This window comes from Felis catus, chromosome C2 (assembly GCF_018350175.1).
Source record: "Felis catus isolate Fca126 chromosome C2, F.catus_Fca126_mat1.0, whole genome shotgun sequence".
NCBI classification, from domain to species: domain Eukaryota; kingdom Metazoa; phylum Chordata; class Mammalia; order Carnivora; family Felidae; genus Felis; species Felis catus.
Genome location: NC_058376.1, coordinates 15,424,596 through 15,445,058, shown reverse-complemented (window position 1 = coordinate 15,445,058; position 20,463 = coordinate 15,424,596). Strand labels below are relative to the sequence as shown.

The 20,463-nt window shown below is 39.9% G+C and overlaps 1 protein-coding gene across 5 annotated transcripts in view; it reads right to left on the bottom strand.

The window, feature by feature from the left end:
- Window positions 1–20,463, bottom strand: part of GRIK1 (glutamate ionotropic receptor kainate type subunit 1) — a 372,065-nt gene that overhangs the window by 114,289 nt on the left and 237,313 nt on the right. For all 5 annotated transcript variants that reach the window (XM_019839466.3, XM_023238826.2, XM_023238825.2 and 2 more), the window contains exon 4: window positions 11,195–11,376. In XM_019839466.3, coding sequence (XP_019695025.2) covers window positions 11,195–11,376 — 182 coding nt within the window. The remainder of the gene's footprint in view (window positions 1–11,194; window positions 11,377–20,463) is intronic.

The window sequence follows — 20,463 nt, the reverse complement described above, 5'->3', positions numbered from 1 at the left end:
AATATGTTATGATACATAGAATAAAAGGATTTTGCCATCACAATTAATTTAAGGATTTTAATTTGGGGGGGTGACTCTGGGGGGTTTACTCTGCCTTATCCAGGTGGGCCCAATATAATCACCAGGGTCCTTATAAGATGGAAGTAGAAGGTCAGAAGGCAGACAAGGTGATGTGGAAATGAAAGCCAGGGGGGAAAAAGGCAATAGATGTGGGGCCATAAGCCAAGGAATGAGGACAGCTTTTAGCAGCTAGAAAAGGCAAGGAATTGGATCTCCCCCCCCCCCACAAAGCCTTCAAAAGGAATGCAGCCTTGTCAACTTGTAAAGTCATATTGACTTTACACTTGTGACCTCCACAACTATAAGTCAATAAATTCATGTTGTTTTAAGCTACTACATTTGTAAAAATTTGTTACAGCACCAAAAGGAAACCAATGTACCTCATTTGCCCATCTTTCTGTGATTATGGCACCCGAAACTGAACAATTTTGGTATATTAATAGCAAGTGCACGTGTCAAGGGGAAAAATGTTTGAAGTTTAAAACATTATTTTTATTTATTTTTATTTTTAAATTAAAAAAAATTTAAGTTAATTTATTTTGAAAGAGACAGAGACACAGTGCAAGTGGGGGAGGGGAAGAGAGAAAGAGAGAGAGAGAGAATCCCAAGCAGGCTCCATACTGTCAGCACAGAGACCAATGTGGGGCTCAAACTCATGAGCCGTGAGATCATGACCTGAGCTGAAACCAAGAGTCAGCCCCTTAACCGACTGAGCCACCCAGGTACCCCTGAAGTTGAAAACTTTAAAAATTTTTCCCTGTCCTTCCATTCATGTGCACCTGCTAACTCTGTGTCTGTGCACAGATACCAGCCATCTACAAAGAGAGTCTAGGGCTTTTCCATCTGTTGGAAGATGGTGCTATACCACTTACAAACCCAGGCATCTTCCTCCTGCCCCCAAGAGAAATGAAAGAAAAGCAAAGGATAGTCCACAAAGTGTTGGTGAATGAAATGGTCATGCTGTTTGGGAATATCTTTCAGTTGTAATTTCTTTATAAGCTTCTCTCTCTAGAAGTAGGGTTAGGACAAGAAGGGAAGCTGATGCTTACAGATATTAATAAATGGAGTGGAAAACAATGAGGTAGTTTAGCTTCTGATAATCCTACCAGAAGAGCCAGATTGCATCACTCAGGTGCACAACAGAAGAGATTATGCTATTTAAGGGATACTGACTGCTGACAACAGAGCAGGAAAAAAGATTTCCCCTGGCAGAATGAAATAGGCAAGTTGGCAAATAGGAGAGAGTCAAGATTTTGGAGGATTACATGAACCCGAAGAATAAACTGTCAGTATCATCCAGGGAAAACTGGTGGGAAAATGATGTGGAAAAAAAAAAAAAAAAGAACACAATGAAGAAAAGTTTGAACAGCAAAGTACTGAGAAAATCTAAAAGTACTGAACAAATCTAGACAAAGTACTGAACAAATCTGGAAAGTTAACAGAGAATAAATATGTTGAACACATTGTAATCTTGCAATAATGGTGGCAATAAAAACTATACCTCCAATTACTCTGCATAGAACATTTTGAGGGAAATATGGGCATGCAGCCAATAATTGGTGGTCTTGCTCGTCCCATGAGTTATCCATAGACTAGCGAAGTCATCGTGAGTCTGGGTCCTGTTCTTCAGCTTTTATGGCTTTTTATTTTGCCAATGTATTTAATAGCTACCAGGCTTAGAAAATAATTATTTATATGAGTATTTGTCAGTGTATTAGCATCTCTAAAGAACTTTTAAAAAACACCAATACCTGTACCCATTCTCTAAATATCCTGATTTATTTGGTCTGGGGTATGTTCTAGGCATTGGTAACTGTTCAAAACTCCCCAGGTAATATTTACATTCAGCCAGAACTGAGAATCACCCATTTATATTAACCAAATGTAGTTTTAGGCTATAACAACAATGATCATTGCAACTGTTTTCTAAGTGCCACGACATACCCACTGCTGTCATACTTTTTTTGTTTTGTTTTGTTTTTGTTTTTTTATGTACTGTTGGGGAGAAAGTGTTATCCTCAGTTTATACATTTGAAAGAGCATATAACCATGCAGTTGAACCCAGGCTAGATATTAAGCCTGGGCTCTTTGTGTTATATTAATTTATTAATTGATAATAGGAGATGTATGTAGCAGGAAAGTCAATAATTTGCACAAAGTTCTTCTGGACTTTGAGAACCCAAATAAAAGCATATGATTGGTGAGAGAAGAGTTAGAACCACAGGAGTTGATGCTTTAATATAAGGAATGAATCCAGCAAGCCAAGAGAGCTTGATAAGCTGCCCATATATTTTTGAGGGACCCTCCTGTCCAGAGAGTTGGACCTAGCTGTACAAGGTTGTGCCTTGGATGGTGTTGCAGGTACCATGAGGACCCTCACTCACCCTTCCTCCTTCTATCAGGATTTCAGACCTACGTTGTTATTTTTATTACAACATCTCTTAGATATTAGAATTAATTAGATCCTAATTTTGAATCCCTTTGGTAATGTTTGGGAAGACCTTTAATCTCCTAAATGGAGTATACTTTCATCAAGAAAGGGCAGTTTGCAAAAAAATTGTAACTTTAAAACAAAAGTTTATTTATTTATTTTTAGAGAGGGAGAGCACACGACGTGTGCATGAACAGGGGAGGGACAGAGAGAGAGGGAATGAGAGAAATCTCAAGCAGGCTCCGTGCTATCAGCATAGAGCCTGATGTGGGACTCAAACCCATGAACTCTCGTTAGATCATGACCTGAGCCAAAATCAAGAGTTGGATGCTTAGCCGACTGAGCCACCCAGACGCCCTATAAACTTTTTTTTTAAATTTTTTTTTCAACGTTTATTTATTTTTGGGACAGAGAGAGACAGAGCATGAACGGGGGAGGGGCAGAGAGAGAGAGGGAGACACAGAATCGGAAACAGGCTCCAGGCTCTGAGCCATCAGCCCAGAGCCTGACGCGGGGCTCGAACTTACGGACCGCGAGATCGTGACCTGGCTGAAGTCGGACGCTTAACCGACTGCGCCACCCAGGTGCCCCTAAACTTTTTTTAAAATTGTGTAATAGACATTACTATAGATATATTTACATACTAGATGTTACAATGGCAGTGGGTACAAGGTGTGGAGAACTTTGCATGACACACTAAACAATGTGTCTTTTGTATTTCAGGCAATGTGGAAGTGGGGATAGGGCACTCAGGAGTTTCATACTAGAAGAGAAATGTCACATATTTTATTTGGAATGTACAGTTTTTGAGGCCACATGGATGCTGGATGGAGAAAAAAATGGGGGCTTGCGACAGAGAGATAGAATGTTCTAATATAGCAGGAAGATGATGATAGAGATGGAGAAAGGAGGTTGAATCTGAAACATATTCAGAAAGCAGTAGCTACAAAATTTGGTAGTTCATAAGTGGGAAGGGTGAGGTAGAGTCAAGTGAATTCCTAGTTTCTGTATTGAGTAATTGGATGGTATTTCTAGTCACCAAGACAGGAGCAGGAGGAGAATGTGGTTGGCTGGAGCAAAGGAGAGGAGGAAGATGCAGTGTGCTGAGTTAGGTATGGAGATTTCATGACATGGGGCAAGATACGATAGGGATACTTGGGAAGTCAGGCTGAGAGAAGGTTTGGGGACCACCGTTGTGCCATAGTATATGTGGGAGGTGATGCAGTGACAGAGTTAGCAGTGGGAAGCACTGTATCACTCTTACAGTTTTGCCTAGGCACGATACCACTCATGGTGTTGATGATGGTAATCTCTCACGTGTAGGATATTTCATGCATCAGTGGTGGGCTTGATGCCTTACGGGCATTGTCAAATTTAACGTCTCTCAAAACAATGTGAGATATGTACAAGACATTCCTAAATTTTACAGATATAGCAAAGAACGAGCCATGAGATCCTCTGCTAAATGACCTCATTCAATACACTGGAGTTTTTCATCGTATTTTACTCCCCCTCTATCTTGGCAAAGTCTTTAGCACGTACAAAGCATCTAATACATGCTAGCCAAATAATGGTGGGATTTACTTCCTACAGAGTCACCCTTATGACAGAAAGGATTTGGCTAACAGTCATCGGGGAAGTAGGGTGGAAGGATTCTTTTGGTAAAATCTTGCATTTATGAAGGGTTACAGAAGCTGAGGTGGTAAATAAACATAGCAACGTGATTTTTTTTAACCTACTTCAGTCTTTAGGCTTCCTTAGGAAATCCGAAAGAAGCTATGGATCCTTTCCCCTGAAAAAGGCACACTGGGGAGAATGAGCATACCCAAAATTTTGAATAAAGCTGAGGTTCACCAACCCTGTTAAAGGCTTAACACATGCTTTGATGTGCACATCTTCAAGTTATTTCCATGATTCCTTCTAAATTATCCCCACTTCTATTGCAAGGATAATTTCTCTTGTCACCTATACAGCCAAATTCTGATGTAGCTGGAATTAAGCATTAGAGCATTTCTGAGGCATACGTGTGATTTTGATTACCTCCCAATTCAGATCGAAATAAATCTATATCCTTTTCCAAATCTACTCTTTGGAAATTTTTGTGAATACGCAAATGGGCATCCTGTACACTAAGAATCTGGACAAATGACAAGTCCCCTCACTACATTGTTAGTTACCCATAGAGATCAATTAATTCTTATGTGTATTGAATAACACACTCATATCTATGAGCTGCTCCTAACAAACAAAACTAACTCTATGCTCAGGAAATGTAAATAGATTTTAATATCAACCTGAGAGAAATAATTAAGATGAGAATGTGCTGCCAAAATAATTATATAATATACTACAAATTATCATCAGTTAGTATAAATTGAGAATCGTCATTATTACATCATGGGGATTTAGCCAAAGTAATGAACTTCCCATCAATTAACGGTCTCAAAGACTACCAAATGACTTTAGGAACTTAAAAATAAACAGCTTAAGTATTTCCCCATTTCTTTGAAAGCCTACTATGTACAAGGCAATGCACAAATTCTTTATGTCTCACACTGGGAAGAAGATTCTTGATCACTTGTATGCATGGAGGCTCAGAGCTGCAGAGAACCTTGGCAAGATTAGAATCCAACAATCCTATTTGACAGATGAAGTGACTGCATTTAAGAAGAACCAACAGACTTTCCAAAATAGCATACCTAAATGGTCTAAGAAACTCAGGTCATAAGCATGTTAAACCCTGGTTTGAAATTCCGGGCTTACCATTGGGTGTATGACATGGGACCTCATTTTTCTCATCTGTAACATGAGATATTTTGAGAGGATAAAAAGATACCATTCCAGTCAAATGCATAGCATAGTCTGGCATAAAGTGAGTGCCCAGTGAGTGGCAATTATTTTATTCTATTAGGGCAAGAGCAGAATTTGCAACTGGATCTACTGACCGTCAGTCTAAGACTCTAGTCATAGATAGAAATGAGTTTTCCAGTCTTTCACCAGTCCATGGGCATTGAATGGCTACACTCTGTGACTTTCATTTCAAGGTCTCTTTTGATTAAGGGGGCAGAGATGTATGTTTTCCTTGGTGTTGTTTTTACTGTTGTATCGTTCTCACCTTCAATAAGTACTCAACAAATAGGTGTTCAACTAAGGAGTGAATTTCTCTACTGTGCTCCTACCACATTCTCTCCTTGGCTTCAATATAATCAGCATTTCTTGAGGACTTATGTAAACTGGAAAAATGAGTGGATGTTTGATAAACAACTGAATTAAAGGAGTATAAAGCATAACAACACGTGTTCCATGTTCTATTGTGAGGAGAATCAGTTGGCATCTGGGTGTACATAACAGTATCAGAATGAGATGCTTTTTTTGCCCCTCTTTTAAATCCTGAGGTAAGTTTCAAATCCCAGTCTAGCCACTGCTGGCTCTGTGACCTTGGGCAAGTTACAGAATCTCTCCGAGCTCTGTCAGTTTCTTGTATACAGAATTTTCTCAGGAAAACGATTGATGCATTTCATTCGCTTAGCACAGTGCCTGGCACACGGGAAGTCCTATTAGAGCAGCTCCCAAGGTCTTTATGATTATGATTAAACATGATGGGGTTGTGTGTCTGACTTAGGGGGCGCAGGTTCCATACACGGGTTTGTGACCTCTTGGCACATCGCAGATGTACTGCTTGGCTGGCAGTTTTCTGTGTCGAGAGATAAAAACTGATTGTGCTTCTGTCCTGTGGAAATATGAAATGAACTCTTTCTAACCATCTCTGTTTGTCCTGCTCATAGGCAACATCTATGAGGAAAGAATCAATGCGCAAAATTATTTAATCAGCATTACCGCTCCACTTCCTAGTAGAAGGAAGCAGGGTATTAAAACTACATTTTCTCCCTGGCCTTGTTTTTATGTTAATTGACAGAAAGGAAAAAAAATAAAAACAAGAGAGCACAAATGTTGACAGGAGAAAATGTGATATAATTCCACAAAATATTTTGGTTCTAAAATGTTTTATGGAGACTAATGGCTCAATTATAGCTTAATGCTCATTGCTCTAAGTGTTGTGAGGGGGATGAGAAGTCTCTCTTCTGAAGCACTTGTTCATGGAAACAAGAAAGCAGGTTTCCTGAGAGGGAAACAGCATGTTCATGATCACCTACTGGCCGCTGTCCAGCTCAGGGACTCGGCCCAGCCCTGATGCAGCTTCCCTGCTGGACGGAGCATCACGGTGTCCCCTCCCTTTCCGTCAGGGAGCCGTTAGGATTCCGGCTACTGTGCTTGAAATTGTGACTTCCTTTCTCAGTCCTATTACAGGATTTGAAAGTGTCTGTGCAGCTCTCCAAAGAGGTAAATGTATTTCAGGAAGTGGAATCATAGGCTGAAATGCATTACAGTTCTTAATAATATAGGGCTTCAGGCATTGAATAAAACCTTCCTTTGAGGAAACTGAGGCATAGAGGGGCGACTTGCTCAAATGTGCTTGGCAGAGTTGAGAGTACAGCACACTGAGTGAGCTGGAGGGAGGCGATTTAGGAGACTGTTTTATCAAGAGCTTCTAGTACAGTTCTTGGATTGTTCATTTATCCATTTCCTTTATTCATTCAGCAGAGCAGTGTTGAGCACCCACTGTGTGTCAAGTAATGTAGTACATGCTGGAGATTTAGGAGAACAAGACAAAGGAGGTTTCTATCCTCCTGGAGGTTATAGTATTGTAGGGAATATGGACCACAAACGAGCCGATGCCCAGATGTTTGCATTATGAGCATGCTCAGTACATGGTGGATGAAATTATTACTATCTCTGAGCTTCAATTTTTGTGTGCAAAAGAAAGATGATACCAATTATACCAAGAGTTATTGGGTAGAGTAAAGCAGACAGTTGCTTATCAACCAGCATGGTGCTGGACGTGTGTTAGGAGTACCATTGCAGAGTGTTCTCACTTCATTCTTCATCTTTAAATTCGTCTCCCATCAGCCACTCTCTTGGTAGAATCAGCCTCAGAAGGAATCAGTAAGGGTGCAGGTAGGGCAGGCAGTGGAGAGTCAGTGGGAAGAGAGTAGGAATTGGGGGAAGTGCTGAGGATTTGGGGTGTCCACGCTGGAGACAGGCTAGGAGACAGTAGCATCCTTGCCAAGCAACAGAACGCCCACTGGGAGGTGGTGGATAGACAGGGAGAGAAGAAGACGCTGAGTGATGGGATGAGTCCTATGTATATCCTGCTGGGTGCTGGGGGCACTCTCAGACTACAGAAATTCACGAAGACATTTCATTCATATGAAAGCCCTGTTCCTCTGTAACCTAATCAAGTCTTGACATTTGAATTTCTAACTAATTTTTAAGAAATAACTTTTCAGATTCTCATCATATAGCACTTGTTCAATATGAATAGAAATAATTACCTTACCGGAGTGATTAGCATGCCCAAGAATAACTATAGACTTTTCCCCCCAATTTTTACTTTTAGATAAATGTCAGATATCTTCTTTAAAGTGCATTTGATTTCTTTTTTTCTGAAGAATCATTACAAAGTAGTAAAATATGATGAAGGTGCAGGGAAATGCAAGGAAATAATGGGAAATGTGCTTGAGAAGAAAGCCAAGTTGACCTGGCAGAGAAAATTTTATCAGCAATGATTTTAGTCACCAAAAATTGGGAGCTATTAATATTAAGTTTATCTAAAAGAGACCAGCAGCAAGTGGTTGTGTTTCTCTCAGACATTCTGGAAGCCTACTTCAAAATGGAATGGCTTACCCATTCTGAATGGGGGCCCTTCGTGGTAAAGTGGGCACACAGGCTCCAAAAACAGGTGGTCTGGAGACCATGTGGCAGCCTGGTTACTCAGAGAGTGACCTTGTTGGGGCACTTAACCTATCTGAGCTTCAGTTTCCTCAACTCTTACCTGAGAATACCAAATTTACCCCAGGGGTTGTCTGCATTAGACAGAATATCGGATGCCAGGAATCATCATGGCACCTCAGGAAAAGAGATTGGAAGAGATTGGTTGACTAGTGGCTGGAATTAGGGCCTTGAACTCCTTCACTCTCCAGCCTCCCTAAAGGCACACTGGGCAGACAGTTACAGGGAAGGTCTCTGTCTTTGTTTCCACAGGTTGTTGTCCAAAGCTAATGGAGCAAGTCAAACTGGGTCACACAGAGCCCTTGGGCCTCATTTTAACCAGAATAGCAAGTCTTACGGTCCTCAGTATCACTTTCCAACCATATAGCTTCTCAGAGGTCCGGATTAAACCAACCTGGAGCCTCTGCTGTGATTTCACAAAGAGTGAATGTATTTTCACACACAGTAAGGTAGGGATTTTATGCTAGAACTTCTACAAAGGCTCTCCCCACTTCCAAACATTTGTAGCTCATTAGTCTGCAACAAAAAGTGGATGAACATACTTCCCCCAAAGCCTCACAGCAACCCTACCACTCACATGATGAGGAGAGTGAATACAAGATAAAACATAATAGGGCACAGGATGGAGGAAAGGGTTTACGTCAATGGCTAGAGCAAAACTGAACTAATCCCACTCCCTCTTAGCCCGGCTGACATTTCTTGGGAGGGCTTCACTTAGAAGGTTTTTTTGGTTTGTTGTTCCAAAAAATTGGTCTTCGAATGAAATAATCTCTATGCTATCAGGAAAGAGCCACTTGCATCAGTGGGACATCAAATCCATATTTATTGAAATAGAGGAGAAACTCTTTCCCAGGCTTGCTTGTTCCAAGCCTGTGCTTTGGGAGAGATGTAGCCAGGTATGTGAGCCAAATGGTTATCTCACCAAGAGAAGTCTCATCAGCAAATCATTGTCTTAAATGTAACAGAAGTCCCCAGTCTCTGTTATAACAGACTCCTGGAGGGGATGCTTTTTTGTATTTTGAGGGCTACGCATAGAATCTGGGTGTTTTTCTCAGTTCTGGTTCACACCCCATTACACACTTTAATGAACTGCATTGAAATTCTCAAATGAAGCCTCAAGATAAAACGCTGCTGATTGTATTTATTTACCTTTGAAGTTAGCTTGTGACATCACTACAATATGCTTGCTTTCTTTACTGAGAGACGATTATAGTATCTAAAGGTTTGTTAACACAACTGTAGTCTAAAAGTAGGTAACACTTAACTCTTCCCCTAACTAGAGAAGCAACATTTCATAGAGGAGAAGGTTCAGGATGGGATAGAGGAGGCTGAGTTCCAGATCCTGGCTCTGTAACTGTGGGAAAGTCATTTCGCCTCCTCTAAAGTGAAAGAATTGGCCTTGATGATGTCTAAGATTGTTTTCAACTGCAACTTTAAATATTTCTCTGACTCGATATAGATTTTTAGTGTAATCATCCAGGAGATAATAGAAACATGTAGTCAACTTTCCTGATTGTCTACTTTCAGGTGAAATTAAAACCTCAACTCTGAACTCCACGGCTTCAGGTATGAGATCCAGCCCTGGAGAGTCAGGTGGATAGGCTGCTGTAAGAGCTCTCCCAAGTGATTTGGAAATCTGCAGTTCTGCTTTTGTACGGAGGGACTGGTGTGCTTAAAAGATCAGTGCCCATTGCCAGTGAACCACATACACATCCCAAACCTTTTAAACTAGAGAATACAATAACAGCTTGTGTCATTTCAGACAAGAACATTGCCTTATGCTACAATAACCACTTATATTCAATACAAAGAGACACCCATTAAGGCCACGTAAATATAACCTGGCTATTTTTTTTTCCATGTTCCTCCAAATTCATCCCTTGATCTTTTATTAATGCTTCTATTTTAAACATCTGGCTAGCCTTTTCCATTGTCTTCGTCTATGCCAGAGTTTCTCAACCTCAGCACTACTGGCATTTTAGGGTACATAAATCTTTGTTGTGGGGGATGTCCTGTGCATGATAGGATATGTAGCAGCTTCCTTGGCTTCTAATTACTAGTTGCCAGTAGAGTGCCACTGTCCCCAATATGATAACCAAACATGTCTCCAGACATTACCAAAATTCCTCGAGTGTCCAAAATCACTCTGGGTGAAGGACGCTGGTCTATGCTCTATCTTTTTTTCCAATTCTGAATTTTCTTTCACGGGCATAAGATCAGGGCTATATCCTGAAGTGCTAGAAATGATTACTCTGCTGTTATCATTATTCCTAACATTACTAATACCTTTCACTTACATACGATTTCGCAATTTATCAAGTGTTTCTACTCACATTATTCATAAAGATTAATGCATGGCAGCTCATTGTCTATGACAAGTTAGAAGAGAGAAGCATCTCTTCTTTCATTGTCCCTGTGCCCCCTTTTCACCATGCTTGGAATCCTGCGTGTTTGACAAAAGAGGTCTTGCCATGAGGAAGATGTCTTTAGGACAAGTCAGGCGCTGTGTAAATGAAATCTGCTCAGTCTTTTCAAGAGATTTGAAAGATGAGATGCTTAATCACCTTGAAATGACATCTTTCTCCAGTCAACCTCTGTTGACGTTATCGACGTACCTCCCAATACCTAAGACACCCCCCCCCACCATCTACAACTACATACAGCAAGCGGCTTCATTAAACTCCCCGAGCCCTGTGACTCCTTAAAAGCGTTCTGAAAGCTGCAGTCCTCAGCCTAAACTGGACTACTGCAGCTTTATCACACTGCACTCAGTGAAACCAGATGGCATTTTTGAGAAAAAGAAACGAACATATCCTACCCCACCCCCCCCCCCTCCTCCCTGCACCCTCTTACCTGCTTAAGGATTTCAGCAGCTGTCCCATGTGAACAATCAAATATCACATAGAACTCCTTGCCCTTCTTCATCTCCTTGAGTAAAGGCTTGGCATCTTTATTCCCAGAGGGCAGCTGGCGGATTTTGATTTTAATGTTATATCTGGAGGGAGCTTTGATGAGCTCTTGTAGACGAATGAGGCCTAGAAAATGACAATCCCATCATGCAACAGACTGTTCTGTCTAAAGAGGACTTGTTTATTGCCACTTACCGTCAAACTCATATCATTCCCAAAATGTATCAAGAGGCCACCTTCCAAAAGGTTACACGGTTGACTTCTCATTTGTCATTCCCTTTTCTGTGGTAGATTATACCGCATTTTCCTTTTGTGGGTATGCATGTATAGTTTGGAAACACAATTTCCCAAGCAAATTTTGAATTTACTTAGAATGCAGTTGTCTTCTCCAGTGTTTGGCCAACACCACAAACCTTTAACAAATCAAGTCTGTAACTATAAAGCTTTTGTAAACCAATGTTGCTTGACGTTTCCAAAGGTGTGCAATGACATGGATAATGCTTGCTTGCTTAAAAAAAACAAACAAATAAACAACAATAGAATACTAGAATTTCTTGGGGCGGTAAATCTCTGTAAGCCTTTCATCAAGTATTTATGTATAGCATACTGTTTACCAGCTAATTAGCTGGGCTTTCAGTATAATTTTCCAGTCCCTACCATATAAACTATTTATAAATGGCTCATCACATCCTCTTTCTAATATGATTGAATTGGAAAACCCTCTCTTGATTAAAAAAAGAAATACCATAGAGTTTTTAGAGATTATGATAATAAAACCAGAAAAAAATTCCTTTAAAATCCACCATTGATAATTGCAGGAAAGTATATACAGCCAACTAACTTGATGGAGAAGGTTTGATTCTCCATAAGTACAAATCTACTGAGCTGCACCATTTTCTAACAGACATACTTTACTGGGGCGAAGCAAACAGCTATATAAAACCTCCGTCTTATTTCCCTTAACATTACCGTGTGATTGCTACACTGCATAACGTTGGCTCTCACTCAAGGACTCTCATCACATTGGAAAATTGACTTTTTTTTTTTTTATTGCACAGTTCTGTGCCTTTAGGATTTGTCAACTTCACGTAATCAATAGGAAATATTAAGTGTTATCAGTATTCAGATGGAAATTTTGCTATGCACTGTCATGGATGCCAGCTACCTCTGGACTTGATATATTGCTTTCATTTTCTTATTTTACTTATTTAGTTATCTACCCACTCCACCCAAACCACAGTTTTGTGGCTCAGATGTTAAAATGTCCCTCAAATTAATACCTTGGATAGGTTGGGTTCTGAGGTACAGTAACATTGTAACTAAGTGGCTCTTTGGAGTCAAATGGGTGTATGCAATTGGGGGATGATGGTGGTTAGGGTCTGTAGAACCATAACAAGAGTCACTGCTCATTGTTAATTTTTTTTTTTTTTTTTACGTAATAATGGAAATTTTTAGCATGGTAGCCTTTCTGGGCTCTTGCTTTTTTCCAAACCAATCAGTGTGGTTGAAGGCTCTCAAATGCCAGTAATGATCCACTTAACTCTCTTCACTTCCAGAATCACGAGTCCTGAGCCACTCGTGCTTATGCCAAATGGCAGAAAACTGAGCACATGGACTTGCATATTTGTTAATCCTCAATCCTGTGAAGTGAGCATTATTATCTTTGTTATTTCTGTTAAGGAAACTGAAGCTTAGAGCAATTAACTGTCTCAGGGTAACAAAGATAGTGAGGAGGACCCATCAGTTCAAGTTGTTGCCTGTGAGTCCTGCACTCAATCTTTCTCCTTCACGGTCCAGCCTCACAAACACAAATTGCTGGTGCTCAGGGAACAGATATAGCTTGGGATTATTTGGTGAAATGGGGAAAAAACAGAAACAGGGACCCTCATTCTCCTTTCTTCTTTACTCCTGGGTACTTGAGTCTCATTTGAGTTTTTTCTATTGCTCTCCTGCTTTGCAAATGCATAGTTTTTTTTTTTTTTTTTCTTATTCCTGAGCATGGCCACAAGGGAGACCAATGTAGCCTTTAAATAAAATGGGAAAACCATTTAGAAAGAACATTTCATGTGCTGCAACAAACTGCCTTTTTGTTCTTTTGCTGAATGGAATGTTGATCTAGAAGTGCATCTTCCTATCATGATGATTTACCCATGTTAATGTATTTTAAAGTTGAATATGTTTTCTCACTTCATTTATTGGTTTTTATCGAAAAACATTTCCTGGATCTTCCTTATATGCCAAACCCCGTGAAAGAGGTGGGACATGAACCCATCTTGCTTTAAGGAAGGGATTCAGTTGTTCTTATGTGGCTAGAACCAAAATGAACAATGTACTGGTAATTTGCAATGTAAGTATTTCAATACATTAGTAACAATCTTGGAGTCTTGTTTGCCAATGTTCATTTTATTTTGAGCACCTCAGAATTTTGCACTAAGTGTTTCAGGTATTTTCATTACATGAAATCTACCGTGTGCCAGAGATGATTTAATCAATTTAAGTGTTGAGCTGCTAGCAGAACTTGTAAATTTACAGTAAGTCAGAAGTAGTAAGGAAAACAGTTCTTCGTGTTTAGTTTTATATCGAGGTCCTCAGGTTGGAATAAAGTGGTGTAGAAAGCAAAAGCGAAAGAACAAAAAGTAAAAGCCCATAGAAAGATTTCATCCCATCAGCTCTTAGATGGAGTCTCACTTACTACTCAATTTTTATAAATCATAAGGTGAGGCTAATGGAGGCTGTTGAAGATACCTGCTCAGGATCCTAAGATCTTGTTAAGGCTTAAGTGACAGATCCCGGACTGAAAGCCATGTGTAACTTCTGACTCTCAATCTCAGGCTCTTTTCTTTTCTTTTCTTTTCTTTTCTTTTCTTTTCTTTTCTTTTCTTTTCTTTTCTTTTCTTTTCTTTTTTTAACCAAATCAGTGTCTCTCCTGACTTTAGATTTCAGATCAACTAACTGACTAACTAACTATTAAATAAATAACTACACACATAAGTAGAGAGAAAAAACTGGACCAGCATAAAGCAATCAAACATTTAGTTGGTAAATGAGGCCATGAATAGACATTTTGCTCCCTCCTCCTCAAAAAAGGTGACCATGCATTCTCACAATTCTCTTCTAAAAGAAAGTGATTTTAATACCAGTAGAGGAGAAAGGAGAATGACTCAGTACAAAAGCCCAGTTTCTAATTGGTCTAAATTTATCTTTTGGAAAAACTGACTACTAAGCCTCTAATTTTCTCAGTTTGTCTGCTGGCAGGTGATTTGGCCTGGGGAAGGGAGAGGCTCAACAGATTGAAAGATTACAGACCAAGTTGTGGGAAGAAGAATGAGGGTTGACCAGGGGGGTTTACATTTCTCTTCCCAAAGCAATTTTTTGCTAAAAAAAAAAAAAAAAAAAGAAAGCCATTCTGCCTTCATTAGCAAACATTGTAGAATTTACAATTTAAAAGTCTTTTCTTTTTTCTTGTTTTTCCCCTTAGTTCCCAGGTAAAAAAATTTGGAGAAAGAGTTCCTGTTTATTTGCACTGTGCAGCAATCCATCAATCACCCACCGTGCGTTGTAAAGAGTAGCAAAACTTATTTGCTAAACAAATAATTACTTTAGGGAAAGGAAATTGATTTAGGCACAACTCCTAACTTTGCTAATGGTCCTCCGAGTTTGGAAGCAAGCCTCGACAAGTGACCCAGCGCTCCCAGGGTTGGACTCCAAATGCAGAGAACGGTTACGGTGCATGCAAATCTGGTGTCGGTGGCAGTCTTTCTAGCCCACCACGATGGAGGGACTTGAAAAGTAAAATGCAGTTCAGGAGATGATTAAACCCAACTGAGGGGCATTCTGCAATAAAACTGGTCTGGACTCAGCCATTTCCTGTGAGAAGAGGGTATGAGGTGTACCTGGGCACAGGTGACTTCCATGACAGTGGGGAGTTGGGTAGGTTGGTTCTGAGTCCCTTCCATCCAGGTAAAAAAAGCTGTAGGACCTGCAACACCATTGGGCAACAGCACCCCCAGGGGGTTCTGTCTGTGCCTTGGGCAGAGCCATGCCCTCTGGTCACTGGGAAGGCCTCAGGGGTTTCGAACAACCTGCAGTGAGCCCTTCTGGCCAGCAAACACCTACTCTTCTAGCCTCAGTCATCTCTGCAGAGCATTTGTTTTTAAAAAATGATTACCCTATATTGTATTATCCTATTTGTATACACTAGTATTGTATTCGTGTTAAGTTTCTTGTATTTGATGCTTGTAGTGTAGCTATAACAAGGAAGGCCATAGTTCTTAGGAAATACATACTAATGACTTAGGGGTAAAAAGGCCGTGATGTCAGCCACTTACTTTTAAATGGTTCAATAACACTACTACTTACTATTATGATTGTTGTGATTGTTTTTGTATTAAGAGAATCACAGAGCATTAAAACAAATGCAGCCAAATGATAACAACGGCTAACCTAGATGAAGGGAATACAGGAGTTCATTGTACCTTTCTTGCATCCTTTTTTCTAGGTTCACATCTCTTTAAATACACGGATCACATGTGGAGATATAAAATAGCACCACAAGAGCCTCTTCCTCTACTCTCACCCCCCAGGGAGGCAGTTGGAAACTGCACCTTTGGTTTCAAAAGCACTTTAGAGCAAGGAATCTATTTATTTCACATGAGTTCGACCTGGGCTATGCATATGAAGATAACTTTCAAAAATGTCCAAACGGCCAATTCTTTTTTTTTTTTTTGGAAATTTATTGTCAAATTGGTTTCCATACAACACCCAGTGCTCATCCCAAAAGGTGCCCTCCTCAATACCCATCACCCACCCCCCCCTCCCTCCCACCCCCCACCAACCCTCAGTTTGTTCTCAGTTTTTAAGAGTCTCTTATGCTTTGGCTCTCTCCCTCTCTAACCTCTTTTTTTTTTTTTTCCTTCCCCTCCCCCATGGGTTTCTGTTAAGTTTCTCAGGATCCACATAAGAGTGAAACCATATGGTATCTGTCTTTCTCTGTATGCCTTATTTCACTTAGCATCACACTCTCCAGTTCCATCCAAGTTGCTACAAAGGGCCATATTTCATTCTTTCTCATTGCCACATAGTACTCCACTGTGTATATAAACCACAATTTCTTTATCCATTCATCAGTTAATGGACATTTAGGCTCTTTCCATAATTTGGCTATTGTTGAGAGGGCTGCTATAAACATTGGGGTACAAGTGGCCCTATGCATCAGTACTCCTGTATCCCTTGGATAAATTCCTAGCAGTGCTACTGCTGGGTCATAGGGTAGGTCTATTTTTAATTTTTTGAGGAACCTCCACACTGTTTTCCAGAGTGGCTGCACCAGTTTGCATTCCCACCAACAGTGCAAGAGGGTTCCCAAACGGCCAATTCTAAACACTCATTTTGGCTAGCTATCCACTCTGTGCACTCAGATATGACACAGAAAAATGCTGATTTGCATACACAGGGAGTGACTCTGGAAACAGGTGGAGATACGGAGGAGAAAAAAAAAGAACCTGCTATTTACAGTGAGTGTTTACAATTTCCCATGCCTTCTCCTTAAGTAATAATAAACTGCCATTTACATTACTCCTTTTATGAAGGATGCTATATGCCTTATAAATATCTCAATAAACCTCACAATACACCTTTGAGGTGAAAAGGTATCAGTGCTATTCTGCAGTAAAGAAAGTGAGACACAGTGAGGTTAATTGTTTAGACTGGTCCTGAAAATAAGTCACAGATGCCAGGAATTGGAAGGGACCTTAAAGGCCAAACCCCTACTTGATGCACGAATCCCCTCTACACAGCTGTTGCTGCACCTCTCTATTTGAAAAACTCCCCACCTCACACTGAAGCCCAGTTCATTTCTGGACAGCTTTAGTTATATTCAATAGGTATTAGTTCAAAAGAAAAGTACCTATGTCTTCTTGAGTCTTAATTTAATTCCCTGTTGATTAAACCACATCAGTGGGGTTGATGCCATAAAAATGAGTGTAATAAACCATTGGGACCCAAAGATAAGATCGTACATTTTAAATGTTAATTTCCTCTTCATTTGTACTTAGAAACATAGAAAATGGCATTTCAAAAACTTGTTGGTGTATTAATATACCCAAATCTAATAGGATTCTTAAGGGGATCTATGTACCCTCCAGAGGAAAGGAAAAATCAGAATTGAGAAATGGAAATGGGTAAGTGAGTGAATTACCTGGGGGAAATATAGCACTTTTAAGTGCAGATCTTCATACATACGATTTTTCAAATGTGTATCCAAAAAAAAAAAAAAAAAAAAAAGCTAGGGACTTCCCAAAAGAAAAATTGTGTCCCTTGATCAAAGGACCTCAAAGAAGAATCTAGTCAAAATATTTGAGATGAACTGTGTTGCAGTTAGCTCAACCAGAGTATTTTAGTCTTGAATTCTTGCTGATATCAATGGTAGCTAAAAATAATATACCTTCATGCAATATCTAAAGATTGGCTTCCAAACAGAATTCTGAAAATTTGAATAGGGTTCTGGGCAGAGGACCGGAGTGGGTGGATAGGAAGGGTAGAAAAGAGTGAGGACAGAGGGAAAAAAAAAAAAAAAAAGAGCTATAATTTTTTATCTTGTTGGTACTGAGTGCCAAGGATTTCTATCCCCCAGCTATTTCAGGTGGAATTGTGGGAAGGCATGTAGCAGAAGTGTTCTGCCTGGCACAAATGGTCATAATAACACAGTGGGGGTAAGTTGTGATTGCTGAAGGGAAAAGATTTACTTATTCTTTATTTGGCACTGATCGCATACTGAATATCTTTCATTTTGGCTTTGTCACTTATGGCAAAATGTTAACTTTCTTCAAGTCCAAATTTCAGGCCTCTGTCAAGGTTCTTGGTTCTGGACAGTATATTCTTTCTGTTTTCTATGGGAAGATGAAAGGAAATGTAATAAATGCAGTAAATAACAAGTCACTGTTTAAATACAGCCATTCGAGCTGTTATCTCACTTGGAGTGGTTGAGCATATTAAACGAGCTAATCATACAAAATATTTAAAAGAGTGTGTGCCACATAATCAGAACTCAAGAATTTAGTTATTGTGATATCTGCGGTTCTCATTTGCTTTGTGTTTTTTCCTTGAATTTATTGCTTCTTTCAATCACTGACATTTTTATGTGTGTCCACCTTATTTCAAATTAATCCTCATTATAAAGCTTTGAGACGTTGTTTCCAATGATAGTTAATAGCTCTTAATTTTAGGCCGCGTTTTAGAAATCTCATGGCTCTGATGTGTTAAGAAAAATGATATAAGGCAACCATGGATGAAAAAAAAAACAACCCAACTTTTGATGGCGATGTGTTGTGAACTCAGGGCTAGAGGCATCTGGCTGGAACTCATTTCCTTGAGGGCCTTATCTAGCCCTATCGATACGCGGACTCTCAAATTTGTACCCCCAGCTCACACTACATTTCTGAATTCCAGATGTATATATTAGCTGCCTGTTCATCACCTTCACTTGAATGTAGCAGACATTACAAATTCAAACTTCACATGCTCATGACTGAAAAAACTCCTGATAGCATCCTTTTTCCTCCAAAGTAGTTCCATCTATAACCTTCCCCATCTTAGGTGATGTTAACTCCTTCCATTGGCTCTGGCTAAAAAGGTTAGAGTCACCCTTGACTCCTCTATTTTTCTTCACTCCTTCAGGTCATTATGCTAGCTCAACATTCAAAATATTTCTAGAAACTGGCAATTTCTTACTCTTCTATTAACTTATCTTCCTCAATTGCCTTCAGTTCTCTAGAGGCTATTTTTACCCTTGCCTCCCTCTATCCAATTATCAATACAAGAGCCAGAATGATCCTTTTATGATGTAAATCTGATGTTACTCCTCTGCTGAAAACTCTCCAATGGTTTTCCCATTTCATGAAGCGCAGAAGCTCTTCCTGTGGTCTATAAAATCCTCCATGATCCATAAGGTGCTCTTCTCTGACCTAGTTTCCCACTATCCCTCCCCTCTCACGCTGGTCCCACCACACCAGCCTCCTTCTTTGTTATAAACAAACGTTTGTTGGAAGACACCATACTCATTCATTTACATGTGTCATCTATGGCTGTTTTCTTGCTACCTTGCAGAGTGAAATAGTCACGACCCTATGACGCACAAAGCTTAAGCTAGATGCTATCTGGCCATCAGAGACAAAAAGTTTGCCGGCCCCTTTTCTGCAGAAATAGTTGGGGCTACATTTCACTGAGATTGGCCTTGAAAAAGCAGAAACTGCTGAATATCCTCCACACTGCATTTGGTGCTCAGCTTCTCAGCTCTTTTTGATGTGTGTGAGGGATAGAAACCAGGCTTCCACAAGGGGTCTAATGAAGCAGAGGGGATGACCAATGAGCAGCAATTTCTCACTGCCTAGGGTCACCTCTGAATGTGGGAATCAGAGAGAACTAGGTGACTGATGGGAGGAATATCCAGGCAACAGAGAGAGAGAGAGAGAGAGAGAGAGAGAGATGAAGCGAAACACAACTTCACTCCCTCAACAGTTCTCTAGGGTCTTTCTACATTTTCACTTCCAGAGGACAGAATTCTGCCTGCTAGTATTTAGTGAATTGAATTTTGTCCTTAGAGACAAGCACAGTGCTCCCCTTGACTTCAATGGGAGTCATGGGCCATTTGGTCCCCCAGACATCTGTGCTGGCTTCAGGCTATTTAACAAACTCCTAAACAAATCCCAATAAAGTGTTCTTTAATGGGTACTTAATTCTGGTGTGAGGGTGGGTGCTGGGCACACCTAAGTCCTTTCTTTTCCTTCAGGTTTACTAAGGTTTCTCCTTTTTATGTCTTGATAATTACTGCAACCAAAACCCTGAGTCAAGCAGTATTAAACCCACTCAAAGGCAAAAGATGTCTGCTTTTATTGATCTCAGTTGACCTGTTTACTCTCTGGGTTCCAATTTAATAGCTCAATTGATTATTCATTTACATTTTTAATTTCTTTGTGGGTAAAATCATTTTAACATGAGTCATTTCTAACTTAATGGGCAACATACAAATTCATTTGGGATTTTCAACTTTGGCAAGTATTTATTGAACAACTGGGCTCAGGTGAACTTAATAAGGATGAAAACCAGATTTCAGTTTCTTGTAAAAAAATGATAGAAAGGATTGAGTTTCCTCCTGTGCAAAATGCCCATCACTTCTGGGTGCTTACCTGAAATCAGAAGGTTGGTTAGAACATCAAT